Source organism: Mustela nivalis, assembly GCF_964662115.1.
Source record: "Mustela nivalis genome assembly, chromosome: 14".
Taxonomy (NCBI): domain Eukaryota; kingdom Metazoa; phylum Chordata; class Mammalia; order Carnivora; family Mustelidae; genus Mustela; species Mustela nivalis.
This window is the reverse complement of record NC_139033.1, coordinates 6070681-6090542: the sequence shown is the minus strand read 5'-3', so window position 1 is coordinate 6090542 and position 19862 is coordinate 6070681. Positions and strand designations below refer to the sequence as shown.

The following is a 19862-nucleotide window of genomic DNA, read 5'->3' as shown; positions in this document are numbered from 1 at the left end:
AAGGTCGTACTTTTTTTCCTTAGTGGAAAAAATGAAACAGCCAAAAGCTTTGTAACTTTCCTTCAACGAAATCCTCTCATCTCGAAAAGAAATGTTTTTTTCTCCAGCAACAAAGGCGGTAGAGGAGACGCTTATACTTTTGCGAAAAGTTTTATCACATTAACACTGGCCTCCACAAAGCACCTAGTAAGAAAGCCAAAGGATAAGATGTTGCATTTCTTTTAAAATAATTTAAAATATATTAAATTTTCCAAAGGCAGATTTCATTGCAATGAGGTGTCTTGATCAGAGAACTACACGCCGCTGAAGGAGAACAGTACTTTCAAGGAGCTATTTTTGTTAAGGGGGAAGAGGTGAAACGGGCTGACTTGTCCGATGAGGCAAAGCAGCAAAGTCAGACCTCAGACGCGACAGTCAGCCAAAGGGGTGACAATACCAATTCTCTACGCCACGAAGAAGAGACATCTTCACAACCGTTCGACTTAAGAACTATGGTTTTTAGATGCCAGGGAGGAAAACACAGTTGTACCTTAACATCTGTTGAGAAAATACAAATAAATAGGCTACCACCAGCAAACCGCTGACAACTCAGTCGCCATTTTGGACAGTCATGCAGTTGAGGAATACGTCCTTGTGTAACCGGACACACGCGTTTGTCATCTCCTGCACATGCACACCACTGCTTATCCAAAAAAAAAAAAAAAAAGCCATTTATAGTGTATCAGTCAGGAGCACAGCCTCTGAGTCACCTGTAACTTAGCGAATACCTCACAGCGGACGGCTCCAGGAAAACCTGGTCCTGCTGGTCAGAGGGGAGCTCGAGGAAGGAAAGCACTTGCCACCAGCAAAGCCACTCTGACACAGCGGGAGAGAACTTTCAACAATGTCACCACCGCATCTGAAACACGACCGTGACCAGTACCAGGCAGAAGCCAACACTTGCCCACTTGCCAGTCAAGGGAATGATCCCCTCAACAGAGAGGCTCTCGAGGCCTGGTTACTCTGCTTATCAAATCAACATGAGTCATGCACCCTGGGTCGAAAGGATTTAGAAGGTGTTTGATGCAGCCGTTTCTAAGTGGGCTGAGGATCTGGGGTTAGGCTCTGCCGCCACGGAGCTGGGATCCCCTCCACGACTGACTGCCACAGGTGACAGAGAAAAACCTGGATGACTAGTCCACTGGAAGCTGCTTTTGCTCTACTCTGGTCACCATGTCAAAGAGAAATTCTATTTCAATCCAAGACCAGCCATTTGGCCCATCGTTCCAGCTGCTCCTCTGCCAGGAAGCTTGATCCTGCTACAAGAAAACAAGTAAGACTATGGCGTGTGCCTTAAAAAGTCCTGTATGTGAGGAACTCTTTCATTTTCTTGGGGATCGGCAGTGCTAGCACTTGGTAGGTGGTCAGGAAACTTCGAAGGGCTTTCCGGCATAAGTGCTTCAGTGAGGACAGGACCCGAGGAGCCGTCCAGAACTGGACATGGCCATCCCTTGTCCTGAAATGGAACAGAAACCGACGCTTTAAGAGAGACCTTAGAAATACATGTTTTCCCAGTGAGGGACACTAATGTTTCTACTCTCACTTGCATTAGCAGGAGACACCCGGGAAGTGCGATGCGCGGCCCTTAGATGCAATCCTGACCGTCCAAACCGATGTAAAGGGTGTGATACTGATAATTCAGGCCGCTGAAAGGAAGACACCTCTGATACCCACGTGCTACCCGTGAGCTCAGCCCCTTCTGAATCACACCACAGGTTCAAATGCAACAGAGGGAAGAGTGCCACCTCCTGAATTATAGATGCTCCCCACAAGGTGGTCTCTGCCCTAAATGGTTTCCCAGAAATTCTGCATCATCCTGACTCAGGCCTCCTTGTGGACGTGGCCCATCAAGTGGTGTGAGTCATAACTCTTCCATTACTCTTAGATTAACTATTAAGAGTAAATGATAACGTATCCTGGCAGAATTTTGTGTCCTCTTGGATTTCCTTAAAGGCTTCATCATAGGCAAGAACATTCTAGAGGCCTAAAAAAGCTAGCCGGTACACTCAGCAGAAACTGCTCCCCATCTGCTCAGCTATCAGACACATACCCTGTGGCGATAACTCCACCATGTGGAAAAAATGTGCAGCAAAGACCATTGGTCATAGGAGCAAATGCGATTGGAGTTTTCAGTTCCAGGGCCCAGATCCTGAGGAGTCTGGACGAGAGAGAAGAGAAACACTGGCACGTTAGTAGCTGTGGGGCTAGCCCCAGAGGGGGATGCTACAGTTACTTGCGGGGACTTGCTCTGAGGCCACACCCCCCGATGTCTCTTTGTTACCTGTCATCTGCCACCGTGGCGAGGTACAGGCCTTCGGGAGAGAAGCACACAGATCTCAGGGAGCTGATGTGCACATCACTGTCCTCCACTGGGGGGTCAAGCTGGGTGTGGCTGTGGAAAAAGAAAGAGGACGGTCGGCCTGGGGTGATGGCTACTCTCCACCCTCTGTCCTCACTCCGGTGCTGGGGCTATGATAAGCTCAAAGACCCGTCCTTACCCCTCTGGAAAACCTCGGGAAAAGCAGACTAGGAGGAAAAAAAAAAGGCATTTCCTAAGTGTCTGGCAGAAGGGGCTGAAGGGTTACTCACACTCCCTGTGCTCATTTCCTTATGCAAAGTAGGTCAGCCCTCACTTTAATGCCGCGGTACAAACTGAAAGTCTTTTCTCGGCTGAGATACATGATAATTATAGGCTACCTATTATTTGCTTCAGAAAACAACAGAGACAAAGAGAAAAAGATGTAAGTTTGTAAGAACACTGAAAATTCATTTTGGAAATACCAGTTTCGGTAAGAGGATCGTTCCGAACTTGTTACTACAGTTATTAGTAAATGGAAAGAAAGAGTCACTTCGAGGTTTCATGAACGCTGAATCCAAAGTACACACAGCCTCCTACATCGGGAGCCCCAAAGGCCCTCTGGTCTAAACTGAGAATCTAAGTGACAAAGAAGAGCCACAACATGAGCTCCCCACGCCTTTCACCCAGCACCCCCCGCCCCGGACCCTGCGCGGGCCATGCCTAACCCAAGGCAGCTTTCCCATCAGTCCCCCCGCAACAAGGTCCAAAGGAGAGACCCCGTCCTTACTGGAGTAACCTCAGCCTCTCGCCAGTATAGGGGTCCCACATGATCACGTTGGTGTCGTAAGAGGCCGTGACGAGCAAGGCAGAGTCGGGGGAGAAGTCACAAGAGACAACACTACTTTGGTGGCCTTCTAGCTTCCGGATTAACGTGTAGGACCGCATGCTCCACAGAAACACCTGTGCAAGGGAACAGGTGCCCGGTGAGGGGCAGCAACAACGAACAGTGAGTGAAGGACACGGCAATGCCAGGCGAAGGCAAGCTCTCCCCACCCCCACTTTCATACTGCTCTCCCAGAATGCATTATAGGGGCTTGGGGAAAGCTCCAGGTCTGAATTCTCCAAGTCTGAATTCTCAAGGCACCTGACCAGTGCACAAGTTCAAGGAGCCTGGTCTAAGGGAGAAGAAACCCAGCCAGCCTCAGGAAGACTACGGGCTGAAATGTATCCAGAGGCTTTGCAGTTCTGCTTCTGAGCCCTGTTTGCAAAATCAGTGTTTGCCAATAAAGCACTATGTGGTCCCTTCAGTTAAAAGCAAAACCAGGGGTCAGAGGTGAGCTGCCAGGCTTCCAACAAAGCCGTGGCACCTTGCCAAGCCATTTTCTACCATGTGCTCACAGAACGGTGGGAACCTGCCCCACAGCTGTACATACGTCTGACACAGTTCACCTGAAATCTTTTTGAGAATCATGAAAAATGGAATTTTATTTTGTTCCCTTGAAAACACACCGTCACGTAGTTCCAAACCCCAAATGAATGATTAACCACCGGCTGTTCTACACAGTGAACTCTTCACTTTCTGAGTCAGTCACAGCAAAGCGCTCGATGCAGATGTGAGATCAGACACACACACTATTCCCGGCTTGTTCTTGGGTTTATAGTACTTTCTTAAATGACAGGCCGGATTTCAGAACAAAGTTCAACAAGTAACTGTACATTCTGATTTGAAATGGAAATCCCTATTACCCAGGTTCACATTAAATGGTTCAAAGGAGGGAAATTTGGATCCATACACGGGAGCTGCAACTTTTAAAATCTGAGACTCCAAGGGGGAAAGGAAATCTTAAAAGCACACCTTTACCCCATGTTGTAAAGGCAAGCAGCCCTCCTCCAGTGATGAGGGCTTCACCTCTCGTGGGGTTTGTGTCCACACACAAATCAAAAGAGAAGCGTGCAGGGGGACAGCCCTGCCCGGCAGCATGCCTCCTGCACAGGCTGATCTGGAGGCACCGGCCTTATTTACCCGTTCAGACCGCCCGGGCTCACTGCACTCGGGCAACGATGGAGGTGGCACCCGCCGCTGGGCCTTACCGACTTCTCTCCAGCAGCAGAGCACAGCATGCTGCAGTCCGGGGAGATGGAGCAGCAGTACACCCACTGCAGGTGGCCCGAGAGCACCTGGATCTGTTTACCTGCACAGAGAGGGGCGCACGGTGAGCCGGTTCCAGGAACCACGTGGCTGCTGGACCGGAGGACCGCAAGCCATGGCCCACCCACCCGGCATCCCCACCGGGTTCCCTATTGGCTGAGCCCAAAGGCCCACCTTTTTAACGCAGAGCAAGATGCCAGGATGTGTCATTTAAACACCCGAAGTCTATTCGTAGCACAGTGTAATCCCCAAGGAGATCACTACCTTCTGTTTCACCAAAACCCGCAAGATGGGTGGGATAAAGGCTGTGCGCACATCACACCTGACAGATCCCTCTGATAGCAGAGAACATTCTTTTCTTTCCCCTCCCACCCCAACCAGCTCTGGCACTTTGGAGCATCCTTCCAAACGCTGAGAATGTTTTAGCCTCACTTCTGTCATTCACACTCCTGTAATGGTCTCCCCGCTTCTCAGGGGTCCCACCGCATCCTCTCACCCCGACCAGGTGTCTGGACAAGCGACAGTGCAGAGTAATGAGGGCCATGTGCGCTGCGGTCAGGCGAACCTGGCTTTGAACCCCGACTCCACTGATTACCAGCACCTGCCCCAGGGCCACTCAGAAAATTGCTCCAGTTCTGAGTTTGAGGAAAAAATTAAAGGCCCGTCCATTAGCATAAAAGAACAGGTGAATATATAGAATATGTCTATCCCATTGATTCAGATGGTATTAAGATTTAGATTTTCCATGATTTGTGGAAAGAAATGTGGGGAATATGAATCATTTTTTGTGGTACGATGACCCCAAACTTCATAAAAGTGTCTTAAGTGTCTGAGTAGGACACTGAGGGCAACATGGAAGGCTCTTAGCATGGGTCATGAGGCTGCAGAAGGATGTCAGGGAAGGCAGCGGAGGGGCGGATGAGATAGGGAAAGAGATCTGGCAGCGGGGTTGGGGAGGACAGTGAAAACGAATGTTAAAAAAAAAAAGGAAAAAACTTTTCTGAACGTAACAGCCTTGCAGATGCATGTATGTGTCTGTGTATGCGTGTATGTTAAGTATATGTAGTATTTTTGTAGTAAGTCATGGTTTCTTCAGCTATCACATTAGAGCAGTACCAACCCCTTCCCGGGGGAGCTGTGAGTACTGAACAAATTTAGGCAGGATGGTGGGGCAGGGCCCGGTACCAGCAAACACTACTGTATCCCCTCCCGAGAAAGCCCTAGTATACTCGCCCACCCCCGGTCCCCTTCAGCTAGTCCTGTCTTCCCAATCACCAAAAGATTTTAAAGTCACTTCCAGAATCTTCCTTACATGGTGGCAAGCTGCCTCTGGATACACATTACAAAAGGTGTTGCCTTGGAGAAGCCTTCCCAGTCAGCAAACCTATCTCATGACTTCAAGTTCTGCAGCTAAGGGCAGAAACTACCAGAGTTCTCTTGGTGACCAGATGCCATCAGATGAGGACACCACAAGCACCTGCTTGGCAGTGTGACAATCGTCAGGCTGGATTCTCAGAGGGCAGGAGTTGGTCCCTTCTCGTGGCTGTGGGAGCTGGCACAGTCACGGCTAAGGCAAGAGTACCAGTGCCTTCACGTCATCAGAGGCAAGTGTGCCTCTCTACCAACCATCCACATTCCCATTTTCCCCTGCCACCGCCCCTCCGGCTTCTACATCCCTGCCACGTGGGGAGAAAGGGCTGGCAATAAATTCCTCTTCCCTGTGTCACAATTCTGGGTAACCATCATTACCAAAAAAGTATGGGCCACCTCTGCATCCAGTTCTGCTCAAAGGAGAATTCCACAGAAGTTGACCCTCTCTAGCTAAAAGAGTTCTTCTGGGTAAAGAGTCCACTTCACAAAGAAACTATTTCTAACAGGAAGTAACCAACATGGACGACTTCCTCTAGACTGGTGGTTCTCAACCCAGGGAGACTATGCCCTACACGTGGATGGCGGGGCAATGTCTGGAGACATTTGGGCTGTCACAACTAGAGAAGATACTTCCGGCATCTAGTGGGCAGAGGCCAGGGATGCTCCTCAACATTCTAGAATGCACAGGGCAGCCGGTAACAAAGAACTAGCATGCCCAAAATGTCAACCATGCCACGGTTGAGAAAACTTACACTGCAGCATCTATTTTCAACAGAAGTGGTTATCAGCCAGGGTGAAAACTGATTCTTAGTAACCAAAAAAACCCTTACTTTTTTAAAAATACAAAGCATAAATATGCATTCAGTGCATAAATGAATGATATATTTTTGGTATTAATATCTCATGGGGATGAGCTGGGTATGTGATTAGAAAAAATGTCTTACGAAGGTCCTTAGGAAAATCAGTTGTTCTGGATGAAAGTGAGAAATGAGCAGAGAGTACTTTTGGAGCTGCCCAGGAGTTCCGTCATTTGCATACCATGTTTATTCAGGTCCCAGATGCGAAGAGTCTTATCCCGAGATGCCGACACCAAAATCAAACTGCCACTGGGTGTGAAGCTCAGATCTCTCACTACGTCTTGGTGGCCGGAAAGATTCAAAAGCAGGAGCCCTGGCGTGGGAGCAGGAGCACTTGGTCAGTGGGAGAGGCAGATACCGGTCTGCTGGACATGGCTACACCCCTGAGATAGTGGGGGGCCGGCGGCCTCTCTGGTCCCTGATGAGAACATGCATGCACCCTGGGACCTTGTCCCAGCCAGAAATGACCTACCTGTCTGTACCTCCCAAATCTTGATCTGCCCATCGTTGAGTCCCGTAGCAAGGATCAGGCAAGAGATATCTGGCACTTGGGGATGGTGGCGTGCCCAGAGCTTCCTGCCGGGTGGAGAAGACCACTGGCTAAAGGCCAAAGCCCAGACAATTTGCCCACAATCCAGAGTCTTCTCCTTCGGGCTGCCTCGCCCTTTTGTATCATTTTTGCTGCTTCGGCTTTTGGCTTCAAACCCTTTAGGGATGCTGGAGGAAGCAGAGATTCCTTAATGAGTTAAAAATCGTCACCAAGTCAACCAACTACTCAATCCATGATATCTAAGATACTAAAGCTCTAGAAATAAATTGGGCTTTGGTGAATTCTGGCATGACTTAATTTCGTTTTGGAATTCATGTAAGAAAGACTTCATTAGCCTTGGTACATCCCATTCGTGATAGTCCTGCGAAAGGGTGACCTGCCTTGTCGGGTAACTGGATCACAGAAGCTCCAGGGAGCCCTCTGCTTCCTCAGAAAGTTCTCTCAGGTTTGATGCGTGGAAGGAAAGGTGCACTCGGTTTTTCCCGTGAGGAAGAAAGCCTGCTGTGGGTCTGGAACTAGGACAGAACTTAGAACTTGAACACCCATCTGCTGCTCCCCTGCCTGGCGAGCGCCTAGCTTCGAAAGGCCCAAGGAGCAGGAAAATAAATCCTTTTCTGGCCCACACAGTTTGCTTGGTACAAGCTGATTTCCACCTTCACTTGCTATGTTCCAACCTATTAGTGAGGCTCTCTCCCTTACTTTTCTGGGTCCATGCAGCACAGGAACCGACCAGCAGGGAGATCCAGGAGAGAAAGCCCACAGAACTGGGCAGAGCTGCACTGACCTCAAAGACCCCTGAGGCCTATTTTACATTCTACTTACGGTGAAACACAGGCCCAGATAAGCTCCATGAGACTCACTTCCTGAGCTCCAGGCCCTGCCCACCACTCTCCTAGCAGACCACATCTCAGAGGCTTGAGCAGTTGGACAGCCCTGGGATTCAGCCCACACGCTCCCAAGTTTCCCATCGGCAGTTATCAGTGCAAGTATTAAGTCCTACTTTTCTGTGTGACCCTGACCCCACGCTGGGGTGTATCAAACTCAGGGAACTGAAGACACTGAAGCTGGCGCCTAGTTCCGTGAAAAATCCTGTGTTCGATGTGTATGTAACTGGACCTCGTTATGCATTAGACTCGTTCCCCCAAAGTTGCAAGTAAATCATGTTTCTGCCAGGTGTGTGGTTGAAATATATTGAAGAACTGTAACCAAGCTCACCAAGAATATTAGAAGGGAGGAAGTGAGGCAAACATAGGCTCCATCAGCTCTAAAACTCTATTAGTCCACATCAGAGCTTGGCAAGTTATGTCCAGGCTAGCATTCTGTTTTTATAGATAAAGTTTTATTGGAACCACGTTCATTTGTTCACATGCCATCAACGGTTGTGTTCACACTGTAAGAGCAGAGGGGAGGAACCTTGACAGAGACCGGATGGCCTCCAAAGACAAAAATCTCTACCATTGAGCCTTCAAAGGATACATGCTAACACCCGGTCTCAATGGCCCAGTGGAGTTTGAGAACTTGTTGTCCTGACAAACATATGAATGTGATAATGACTGCCTCTTTAACTGACTCTGCTAACTCCCCACACCTCACAGAGCTGCAGGGCGTTGGCACAGGGGCCTGAGTCGGCCATTCCTGCAGGCAGCACGGAACAGGCAAGCCGCAGAGAAAACCGTGCCACTGAAGCTACAGTTCTTTTATTGTTTTTTTTAAAATAAAATCCTAAATTCTGCATCTGAACTAAAGAATGATCTGGAGCTACTTTATACCACAGGAATTAAGGCACCTCTGCATATTAATTAATTTTCATATCATAAATTTCATTTCTCTAGAAAGAGACACTAAACCCTCCATTTTTAGGGGTAGAGTTAACTTTCCTAGGGTCACGAAATCAGGGGCTGAACTGGAACTAGAACCCAAGCCTTGGGTATCCAGGCGTACTGCTCGCAGGATCCCCTGGGCCTGTGAGTTTGCCAAAGAGTCAAGGGAAGAGTTACGTGGGAGGTGGGGTGTTTACACATGGGGACAGAACAGCTAAGTGCAAGGCAGAGTCACTGGGGGAATTTAAATTCAAGTTTCTAAAAACTGTATTTCTAAAAGTAGTACAATTATTTGGTTAGTACGAATTATTCACTCAGTACCCAAAGCACTATTATTTTTTTTTAAATGTGTAACAATCCAAACAAGAACCTAAGGACTTCAGATTTCTCCTTTTATAGGACTTTAAAAATAACATTATTTTCAATCATAAAAGTAATAGAGAACTGTGGGAAAAATCTGGAAGTGAGACAAATAATAAAATGAAAATTACCCATAATCCTAACACCACTCTAACCGCAGTAAGTATTTCACTGTAAGTTTTTATTTGGGCATATATACATATATTTTTAAAAGACAAATCTGGGATATTACATATATGGCTTCATAGCTTACTATTTTCATTAAATCTTATAAGCATTTTCCTAAGTTATTATTCTTTAAAATGTGTGATTTTTCCCTAAAACAAGTAACTTTTCACACAACACATTGAACAGTAACACTTCTCTCATTATATAAAGCAACAGATACACAAAAAAGGATTAATACTCAAATTCCCATTTTCTCGAGTTCATACTGGACAAATACATTTACCTATAGTCCTACAGTGATGTATGTGTTTGAATATAAGGGTGATTATTAGGAAAACAGAATGCCCTTTGTATGCTTTTTAAAGATTCTTTTTCAGACCATAAACCTGGACCAGACTGTATATAAAGTTGAGGCTCTTGCATTTAGAGTAGGAGATCAATAAAATAACGAAAGCCCTTGGTACTCTCATTACATTGATAAGAATGAACTGAAAATCACGATTTTAAAAAACCAAAAAAACAAAAAACTCGGGGCGCCTGGGTGGCTCAGTGGGTTAAAGCCTCTGCCTTCGGCTCAGGTCATGATCCCAGGGTCCTGGGATGGAGCCCTGCATTGGGCTCTCTGCTCCGCAGGGAGCCTGCTTCCTCCTCTCTCTCTCTCTGCCTGCCTCTCTGCCTACATGTGATCTCTGTCAAATAAATAAATAAAATCTTTAAAAAGAAACAACAACAACTCTTCGATGGCTACAAAAAATGTCCTCTGGCAATGCCATGAGTTCCTTACTGTCCTCTCATCACCAGATTCTAAGGGATTTCTGGTTCTCACTACTACAGAGCTAATTCCGTGATGAAAATCAGTGTATGGAAATAGATGACCCCATTTCTGAGATTCCTAGTAGCGGGAGGAACGTTCTCAAGGTCCTTGATGCATACTGCCGAACAGCCAGACTGTAGCCCCAGCAGCACCGGGAGTACCCATCTCGGCCCGCTCTTGCCGGCCGGACTTCTCATCAAGGCAGCTTTCAGACTGAACTGACAAAACACTTGAATCTAACGTGCAATTTATAAGAACTGCCCAAAGCAAAACAAAGGAGACCCTCAGGGGCAGGGGCCATGTTTGATTTATTTCAAGTTTCCAAACCCCTAGGCTCTGTGTCAGGCAAAGATTTCCAACAGATGCTGCCTGAGCCCTGTCCTGGCTGGGCCGTCCGACATGGAGCTCATAGCACTCAGACACGGGGCCCTGCCCAGCCCCCAAAAAGAAACTAGTTAATAACAGAAACTAAATTTGGTCCATAAAGGAAAAAACAAATACCAAACTTAAATATGGGCAAAGGATATGAGCGGATGTTTCTCCAAAGATACAGGAGAGGCCCAGAAACACAAGGTGCTCTGCGTCAGAAGCCATTAAGAAATGCAAATCCAAACAATGAGATGCCACTTCCTACCTTACAGGATGGCTCTGCTAGAACCAAAAAGCCAGTTACAAGTGCTGGTGAGGGGTGAGGGTATGGGGGATACGGAAATCTCACACACCCGCTGGTGGGACTGAGAACTGGGCCAGCCACCTTGGGCACCAGTCTGTTTTCCAAACACAGAAACACCGCAAGCCTATGTCCACGCCAAAAAAAAAAAACCTCAAAACAACAAAAAAAAAACCCATATGTAAATGTGCACAGCAGTATTATTCTTAATAGCCAAAAAGGGAAAACCACCTAACTGCCCAGCAACGGACAGATGTGTACACAAGGTACGCGGTCTCCGTACAATGGGATATTATTTGGCAGTAACGGGAAAGGACGTGCTGATTACAGGCTGTCCGAGGGAGGACTGAAAACATTCTCCTAAGTGCAAGAAACCCGTCAAAAAAGACTCCACCGTGCACAATTCGATGTATATGAAAAGTCCGAATAAGCAGACCTATGAAGACAGAAAGGGGACTCGCGGCCGCTCAGGGCTGGAGAGTGAGACTGGAGGGTAACAAGTGAGGGATGCCCCGCTGCCCTCTGTGGCACTGCCAGTGCTTCTGAGATTAATCATGGTGAGAGGTGCCCAACTCCCTGAATGAACTAAAAGCCATTGAACTGTGCACTTTAAAGGCGCGGACTGTACGGTATGTAAATTACATCTCAATAAAGCTGCTAAAAAATAACAGCAGGGTTAACATGATCTCCACAGAATCAACTTTCCCACGTACAGACCGTGGAGCTCTGGAAACCCCCATGATCCATTTCTGAACTGCTGGCAGCCATTCTCTCGCTCCTGTTCCTGGGGGGAGGGGGGGCAAGGGGAACCCCCAAAGGGCAGGGAATCATGTGGGAAAGCGCTCCAGGTTCCCCATCGAAAGGACTCCCTCGTTCCTCCAGGCTTGCGGGTACAAGAACTTACAACTGCTCCTCCAGCGGCCAGGGGATCAGCTTGACAATGCAGTGTCCTTGAGACCAAGCGAACCAGGAACCGTCCGGAGAGAAGGCGACACTCCAGGTCTCACAGCTGGACTTCCAATCGAACTGCTGGGGGCGCCCCGGCTTGAGTTCGGCCAGCAGCAGCGGCTCCTCTGAGACAGGAGACATGCTTCAAACAAACGCCTGCCCAGGAGCGGGGGTGGGGGGGGAGGGTAAGCGAGAGCCAAGCTCCAGACCACCTTGCTGACTCAGAACCCGGAAAGCCGCTGTCTCCCCAAGGGTAGGGGTGACACTCTGGATTCCGGGAGGGAGTTGTCATTTAAATGACCTGTGGCAATAACAGTAGCCACAGGCCACATTCCAGCGCGGTTACTCAGCCCTGGCTCTGGCCACTGCTGGTTAACCGTGACTCAGAGTAACCTTTGTGCGAGTGAACCCAGTGAATGGAGGCCTCATTTTCCTATGAATGCCTGAAGAGGAAGAAAGGAGAGCCCGCCCAGGCTGGGACCCGGCTAGATGGTGCAGATAAGGAGGCCTTCCAGTGTATTTAAGGTCTCCTCAAAAGAACCTGCCACCAGAAGCCGGTGGCAGCAGGCACGTCAGAAACTCAACTTTGGCTCCCTGTCACTCACCAGCCTCCACGACCATCACCAAGGCTAAAACGTTCAGCACTTGCCCTCTTCTCCCTGCTGCTCAGACCTCTGGATCTCACCTCCCATTTCCACCCCTGCTCCGGTTTAAACCTTCATCCCAATCTTGCCCATATCTGAGACTCCCCTGATTTTCCTGTCCCCAGGAACCCTGCTGAAGCTAAAACACGTACCACATCCCCTCCAATGCATTCCAAGGCTCCCACCTGCATCCACGGTAAGGGCAGCGAAGCCTGGGCCTCCTACCCCATAGCATGGGCCTCCCCTCCTTCCCGTGACTTCTGCCCACGGGCCACACTCCAGTCGTGGGGGTCACCTGGCCATGCCCCAAGTAGGTCGGACTTAGGAGCCTCCCAAGCACGTATTCTCATCGATACGGAAGCGGAAACGAAGTCCCACCCTGCTGACTTTATTTTCTGCTATAATTATGATGAATTTCCTTCTGGCCCGCCAGAAATTAAACACCCTGTTCATACACCAAAATGATTTCATTCTCGTTTCTCTTAGGGCCTAGCAGCGCCTGGTGAAGAGGAGGTGCTGGATTGGTGTTTCTTCTGCCACCTGACAGGCAGTTCCTCATTCCAGTCTCCACTCCAATGGAAGGTTCTCAATGGCTGACAAAGCTCTTAGGTTAAAGGCGTTCAGAATCCTTTTTTTTTTTTTTTTTTGCATTAATTAGGATACTAATATAAAGACTCGCTTCCACTCTGAATGAGGTCATTTCCTGATGTCTATGTTCCCCATCAGTGGTTTTGTTCGCGACCTTGACCCTTTTATACCTTTAACCAGATAGATACTAATTTAAACAACCCTATTTCATGGGACGTCTGGGTGGCTCAGTTGGTTAAGCAGCTGCCTTCGGCTCAGGTCATGATCCCTCTGTCCTGGGATCCAGTCCCGCATCGGGCTCCTTGCTCCACAGGGAGCCTGCTTCTCCCTCTGCCACTCTGTCTGCCTGTGCTCACTCTCTCTCTCTCTAACAAATAAATAAAATAAAAATAAAACCCTATTTTCATTTATTGTATGACACACATTTATAAGTCTTCTCCCATTTTGACCTTGCCGAAATCGGGATGCGTCTTACAAACGAATTTTTTTAGAGTTAAATAAGCATATTTTTTCTCGGTGATAAGAACGAACCATGGTATCTTGGGTTTAATGAAACAGATGGTAAACATGCATATATAGCGAGATGCCTATCTGTATATGATATTTACATATATATATATATATATATAATACCTCCTAGAATATGCATTATAAGATGTGGTTATTACCTTGTTTTATAAAATGAATGTGTTGCTGAAGAGTCTGTCTTTAAATAGAATTTTAATCCATCAAGCCTTTGGTGGCTTTGCTATTTCGAGAAAAGTTAAGTAAGTTTCCTTTGCAAAGAGAATATTCATTTCCTGAGGTTCTATGCATAAATCTGGGTTTGAATACCTTAGGTCTGTCTAAAGTGGCATTTCTATAGGCCCAGGTAATTATCCTGAAATCTGTACATGTTTGTACATGGGATCTTTTCATTTATAGAATTCCTTGTCTCTAGGAACATACTCCTTTGGATGGGAATATCTGAATGGTAAGAAGTTATTTTACATTTTAAATCCAGAAGAGGTCTCTCAGTGTTGCACAGCAACCCTGTGGTGGTGTCTTCATTCTCATTATTCCTAGATATTTTCTTGCGGTGACCCAGCCCTAATCTGTCAATGAATCCAGTGGTTCTCAACTGGCTGTGTCCCCTGGGGACAGGTGACAATGTCTGGAGACATTCTGCGTTGCCAAGACTGGGGGTGGCGCTACTGGTGTCCAATGAGAAGCAGCCACAGATACTGCTGAGCACCCGACAGTGTGCACAGGGCAGCCCCCCACAATGAAGGATTATCTTGCTTAAAACGTCGGTAGTGCCAAGGCTGAGAAATTCCGATGTAGTTAAACATTAAATGATATCGACTGATCCCGAGGTGCATTTTTATCTCCTGTCTTTATTCCACCCTGATAATACACTTGGTTCACTACCTCTACAACAGGCACATCATTAGCTATCCACAACATAGCTATCCTATCCAGGAGGCACTGAGCAATATAAAGAGGGGTTCTCCCCACTTTCCTTCTTTTCTTTACTTCCCAAACCAAATCCATTCACAAGTCTATCAAGGCTGTCTCCAAAAGGCCTGGCAAACCTAATGTCTCTCCATCTCCATGGCTACTATTCTAATCTATGCAAACCATCTCACCAACGTCAACTCTGGCTAAGCACCCCTGCAACTGCTCTCCCTGGCTTCCACGCTACACCCCAACCTCCAATCCATTCTCCTCACCTCCTAGAGTGATCAGTTTCAACCACTCTTAAAATAAAATTCAGGGGCACCTGGGTGGCTCAGTGGGTTAAAGCCTCTGCCTTCGGCTCAGGTCATGATCCCAGGGTGCTGGGATCAAGCCCAGCATCAGGCTCTCTGCTCGGTGGGGAGCCTGCTTCCTCCTCTCTCTGCCTGCCTCTCTAACTCCTTGTGATTTCTGTCTGTCAAATAAATAAATAAATCTTTAAAATAAAAAAATAAAAAGGGGCGCCTGGGTGGCTCAGTGGGTTGAGCCTCTGCCTTCGGCTCAGGTCATGGTCTCAGGGCCCTGGGATCGAGCCCCACATTGGGCTGTCTGCGTGGGGAGCCTGCTTCCTCTTCTCTCTCTGCCTGCCTCTCTGCCTACTTGTGATCTGTCAAATGGATAGATAAAATCTTTAAAAAAAATAAATAAAAAAAAATTCAAGGGTGGCTCAGTCACGTGAGAGTCTGCCTTGGGCTCAGGTCATGATCTCAGGGCCTAGGATCCAGCTCCGTGTGGGACTCCTCACTCATCCAAGAGTCTGCCTGTACTCTGTTTTTCCCTCTCTCTCAAATAAATGAATAAAATTCAAGCTCCTTAACATGTCCTTGATGTCCTGCATAACCTGGCCTCTGGCTTTCATCTCCCACCTGGGCTTATAACTCTCCCTTCCCTGCCCCTGGCTCTAGCCTTCACTCACCCCTTGACTGTGCTCAATTAGTTCTGACCTCAGGGCCTTTGCACCAGCTAGTCCCTTCACATGGAATGCTCTTCCATGACTGGCACCTTCTCTTCATTCAGTCTTGGCTCAAATAACAACTCCTTCAAAAGCCATTCTCTGACCCCAAGTCAATCTCCTTCACAACCCTTCCTCACATCATGTTCTTTACAGCACAATTACCATTATGTAGCTAACCAGGACATCACTTCCACGGAGGCAGGGACCTTGTATGTTATCCTTAGTGCCTAGCAGAGTTTTTGGCAGAGAGCATGCAGTTGGTAGGTATTTGCTGAATAAATATACATGGTAGACCTCTTTATATATAAATAAAATAAAGCCCCTTAAACTATTATGTTTCCTATGCCAAACATTTCACATGAAATGCTTCTTAAACATGAGCCATACCCAGATTTCACACTCTATTTCTGTGATTTGGAGATTTAATCTCCTGCTATTTCAGGCTCAGGAATCCAGGAGCTAAAAGAAGAAAAAACTCAGTGACTCCTGTCTCTTCATTTCTAGAACTAAGAAAATTCTGAAGAGAGTCTGGGCCCAAACTAAACTTGGTTGCTGGCAGAGGGGGAAGGGGGTGGAGAGAAGCCATAATAAGTGCAGAACTTAAAAAAACAAAAACCAGAACTTAAAAAATCCCAGCTTTCATCTGGGATTGTACCTGCCGTGGTGCTTCGCGGTGAAAAGGCCCACAGATCAGGGTTTGTAGTTAAACATTGGGATGTATCTGGATGACGAGGCTGAATGGAAAGATATTATCAGCTTCTTCTGTGCAAGGAGATTCACTTGAACACAGACATGGAAGCAACGGACCCCAGCCAGCAGGAAGCCTGGTGATTTGTCCTGCCTCAGAGTCTTGACATTGGCTGTTCCATCGGCCGGGAAAACTGCACGGGAGGCCCCAGATCCTTGTCTGACTGCTCCATCTCACCATCCAGGTCTCAGTGTTGATGTCACCTTCTCGGAGACCTTCCTCTCCCTCTCAGTTCAATGTTCTTTAGGGGTACCACTCACTCAGCTTGTCTTGATTGCTTACTTGCTTTTACACATTTCCTGTCTAGCTCTTCACCACCCTCACGCCAAACCTCCCTCTCTGCCCACTGCAACTAACCTCCACTGTCCAATACAGTAACACTAGCCACACTTGACCGCTGACCGTTTGTTTGCAAAATACCAAGTCTGAAGGGAGATGGGCTGTTAGGTATGTAACACACACCATATTTTGAACTTAGTACCAAAAAAAAAAAAAAAAATCTAAAATAGATCAATAATTTTGAGTCCATGCTGCAATGATAATATTTTAGTGGGATTGACGTGATGTTAATATTTAGGTGGGATTGATGACTACAATTTTAAAATTGGTTTCACCTGTTTTGCTTCTTTTAATGCAGCCACTAGAAGATTTCAAGTTGCAGATGTGGCATTATTATTTCTATTGGCCAGCGCTGGCCTACAGAGTGCCTGGCACACAGTAGATACTCAATAAATATTTGTCCAAAGAATAAAAGAATTCTAACCACTGCGCTGAAGATATCTACTGTTGGCCATTGTAATCCTATTACAATGGCCTTTATTCAGTTTCAAAAGAATGTAAAAGTCTCTGGCCTCTTTTTTTTTTTTTAAACAACAACTTGGCAGCTCTCAACAGCTCTGCCCACACCCCAAAACACAGCCGTCAATCATTAGGGAAAACTCAGAACTGGAAACAGATTCCAGCTCAAAAGGGAGGCTAGCTACAGATCGCTTTCAGTTTTAACTATAAGGAGTCAATGGAAACAACAGCGGAAGCTATAAAAAGATTCACATAAGATTCAAACAAACAGTAGGGGCCATTTAAAAAGTGGTAACACACTCACTGAATAGAGAGCCCTTATCTAGATGGGAAGCCTGAGAGAGTTGCCTCCACACCATTTACTGAATGCCTGACTACAGCAAACAAAGAAATGTCATTTCCCAAATTAAAAAGTTACACCACCCCAGGGAATACCCCGATCCCAACCTACCCACCCACAATCCCCGGCTCCATCAAACTAGCCAGGGAAACGCAAACATCAACAACCAGAATTCTCCAGAGCAAGATGAAGCTTGAAACTCACTGGAAGAGTACCAAGAGATTTCTGGAACAATTCTGAACCCTAGGCCTTGACCCCTTCTGAGAATTTTCCCTTAAGAAACTGCCTTTAAGCATGGAGGTATATTCAAGAGTTGGAACTCCCAGAATAAATCCCGAGTCCACCCCAAATTTCTGTATAGGTAGGGTTTAGAGGCAAGGTGGTTGAACGGGAGAAGACGGAAGGATAGTCTGGAGGTTTTGTCTTTGCCTAACAAGCACACTGAGACTACACGTTCATTCGGGCTGACTCTCCCAAGTATATCCGACAGTCTCAGACTTCCCCAGTTTTCAGATGACAGCTGTTAACAAGGACGGAGGCATGCACCTCACCCATCAATGTCTCCTAAACTTGCCCTATCAGGCATGCCTGCACGGATCAGCATCCCGAGGCCCACCCCACCCCAACGAATGCCTCTCCGCGGGGAGAGGTTCGCAACAGATTTTTTTTTTTTTTTAAATAGGTACCCTTGCCTTATGAATAGGCAAGTTTGGGACGCTCCCCACCACCCCGTGGGGCACGTACTATTATTATCCCATTTTGCAGATACAAAACAGACTCGGGTTAAGTGGCCGGTGCGCGATCACACCGCTGGTAAGAGGCAGACCTGACTCCCACCCAGACCTGCAAGTGCGTCACCTGGCACCTGGGCACCCGCCCCCCGGGTTATCACCCCCTCAGGGCCTGGCGCATCCCGCGTACCCCACCCGGGCGGAGGCGTCGGGCCCCGGGAGCCTCCCACTGTCCTGGCGGATGGGGATCCCCGGCACGCAGTGGCCCGTGCTCCCCCGTCCTGTCCACCTCAGGCGGGAGACGTGGTGGCGGCCGCTGACAGCGAAAGTGAAACAAAGCTGGGCGCCCGGCGCGCCCCCCGCCGCGGGCCCGCGCGGATGGCCCAGGCCCCCGCGCCCCCGCCGTGCCCCTCCCACGGCCGAGCCTGCGCCCCCGCCCGCCCCCCCCCTCGGGAGAACGGGCTCGGCCCCGCCCGGCGGGAACCCGCGCACCCCCGCCCCGCTCACCTCCGGCCTCCATGGAGGACGCGCGCGGCCCCGCGGCAGGCGGCGGGCGCCTCAGCCCCCCGGGCCGCCGGCCCTCATGCCACCCCCACGTCGCCCGCCCCCGCCCCCGCCCCGGCCCCGGCCCAGGCCCCGGCCCTGGCCCCGCAGCCGCCGCCGCGCCCGCCGCCGCCGCCCGGAGAGGCCATCAGCTGCTTCCCGTCACATGGCGGCGGGCGCGGGCGGGGACGCGCGGGAGGCGGGGCGCGGCGAAGGGGCGGGGCCGAGGGGAACCGGCGGAGGTCGGGGGGGGGGGGCGGGGATGCTTGCTGAATAAAACGGAGGGGGGCGGAGGGGAAAGCGGGGCGGTGGGCAAGGTAACACCGGTGCAGGGGAGGCACCGTGTGTGGCTGAGAGGAACGCGGGGGCGGGCGGACGGGACAAGACGGGGGGCGGGGCCGAGGGGAAAGTCGGGGGGGCGGGCAGGTGAGCGCGGGCGGGATACAGTTCGGGGGGCGGCGCCAAGCGAAAGCGGGGTCAGGTGAGCAGGGCTGGCTAAAATCCGGGGGCTGCGGGGACGAAGGGAAGCGGGGGAGGAGTGAAAACGGAACGGGGTGGAGGGGGAAACCGGGAGCGGTGGGTGACGACGGGGGGCGGGGGTTGGGTGCTGGAGGTGTGGGCAGAAAAGGGGGTGCGGCGGGCCGAGGGAGTCCGAGGGAGGGGAGCGGAGGGCTGCGGAGAGAACCGGGGCAGATGGCGCAGGGAGAAAGCCCGAGGGGTGGGAACCAGGTGAAGAAGGGGGCAGCGAAGAGGGAGGCGACCGTCTCTCGAGAACGAGGACCTGAAGACACCAGGGACCAGAGGCACTGTGGGGACAAAAACGGGGGCCGAGGAGAGAACTGGGGGGGAGGGGTCCGGGAACCCCCTAGGCCGGTGACAAGGCGGGAACGAGCCTGGAGAATAAAATGGGGGCGCTGAGGCCGGGAGCTCAGAGGTTAACTGGGAGCCTTGGTGGAGGAGCCCAGCTCAGGGG

General features: G+C 49.2%; 1 protein-coding gene across 3 annotated transcripts; it reads right to left on the bottom strand.

Moving 5' to 3' along the window:
* Window positions 1-476: 476 nt before the first annotated feature.
* Window positions 477-18992, bottom strand: WSB2 (WD repeat and SOCS box containing 2). 3 transcript variants are annotated; one of them, XM_082699801.1, is made up of 9 exons: window positions 18854-18992; window positions 12002-12170; window positions 7188-7432; window positions 6897-7028; window positions 4430-4530; window positions 3126-3298; window positions 2321-2431; window positions 2090-2197; window positions 477-1495 (listed from the first exon to the last, which is right to left on the bottom strand). In XM_082699801.1, exons 1-9 carry the CDS (start codon window positions 18864-18866, stop codon window positions 1333-1335), a joined length of 1215 nt encoding a protein of 404 aa, XP_082555927.1. In that variant the 5' UTR covers window positions 18867-18992; the 3' UTR covers window positions 477-1332. The 3 variants fall into 3 exon arrangements, with proteins under 3 accessions (XP_082555927.1, XP_082555926.1, XP_082555928.1); XM_082699800.1 differs by having other exon boundaries at window positions 12002-12201; window positions 18854-18910; XM_082699802.1 differs by lacking the exon at window positions 18854-18992 and adding an exon at window positions 18537-18693.
* Window positions 18993-19862: the final 870 nt, after the last annotated feature.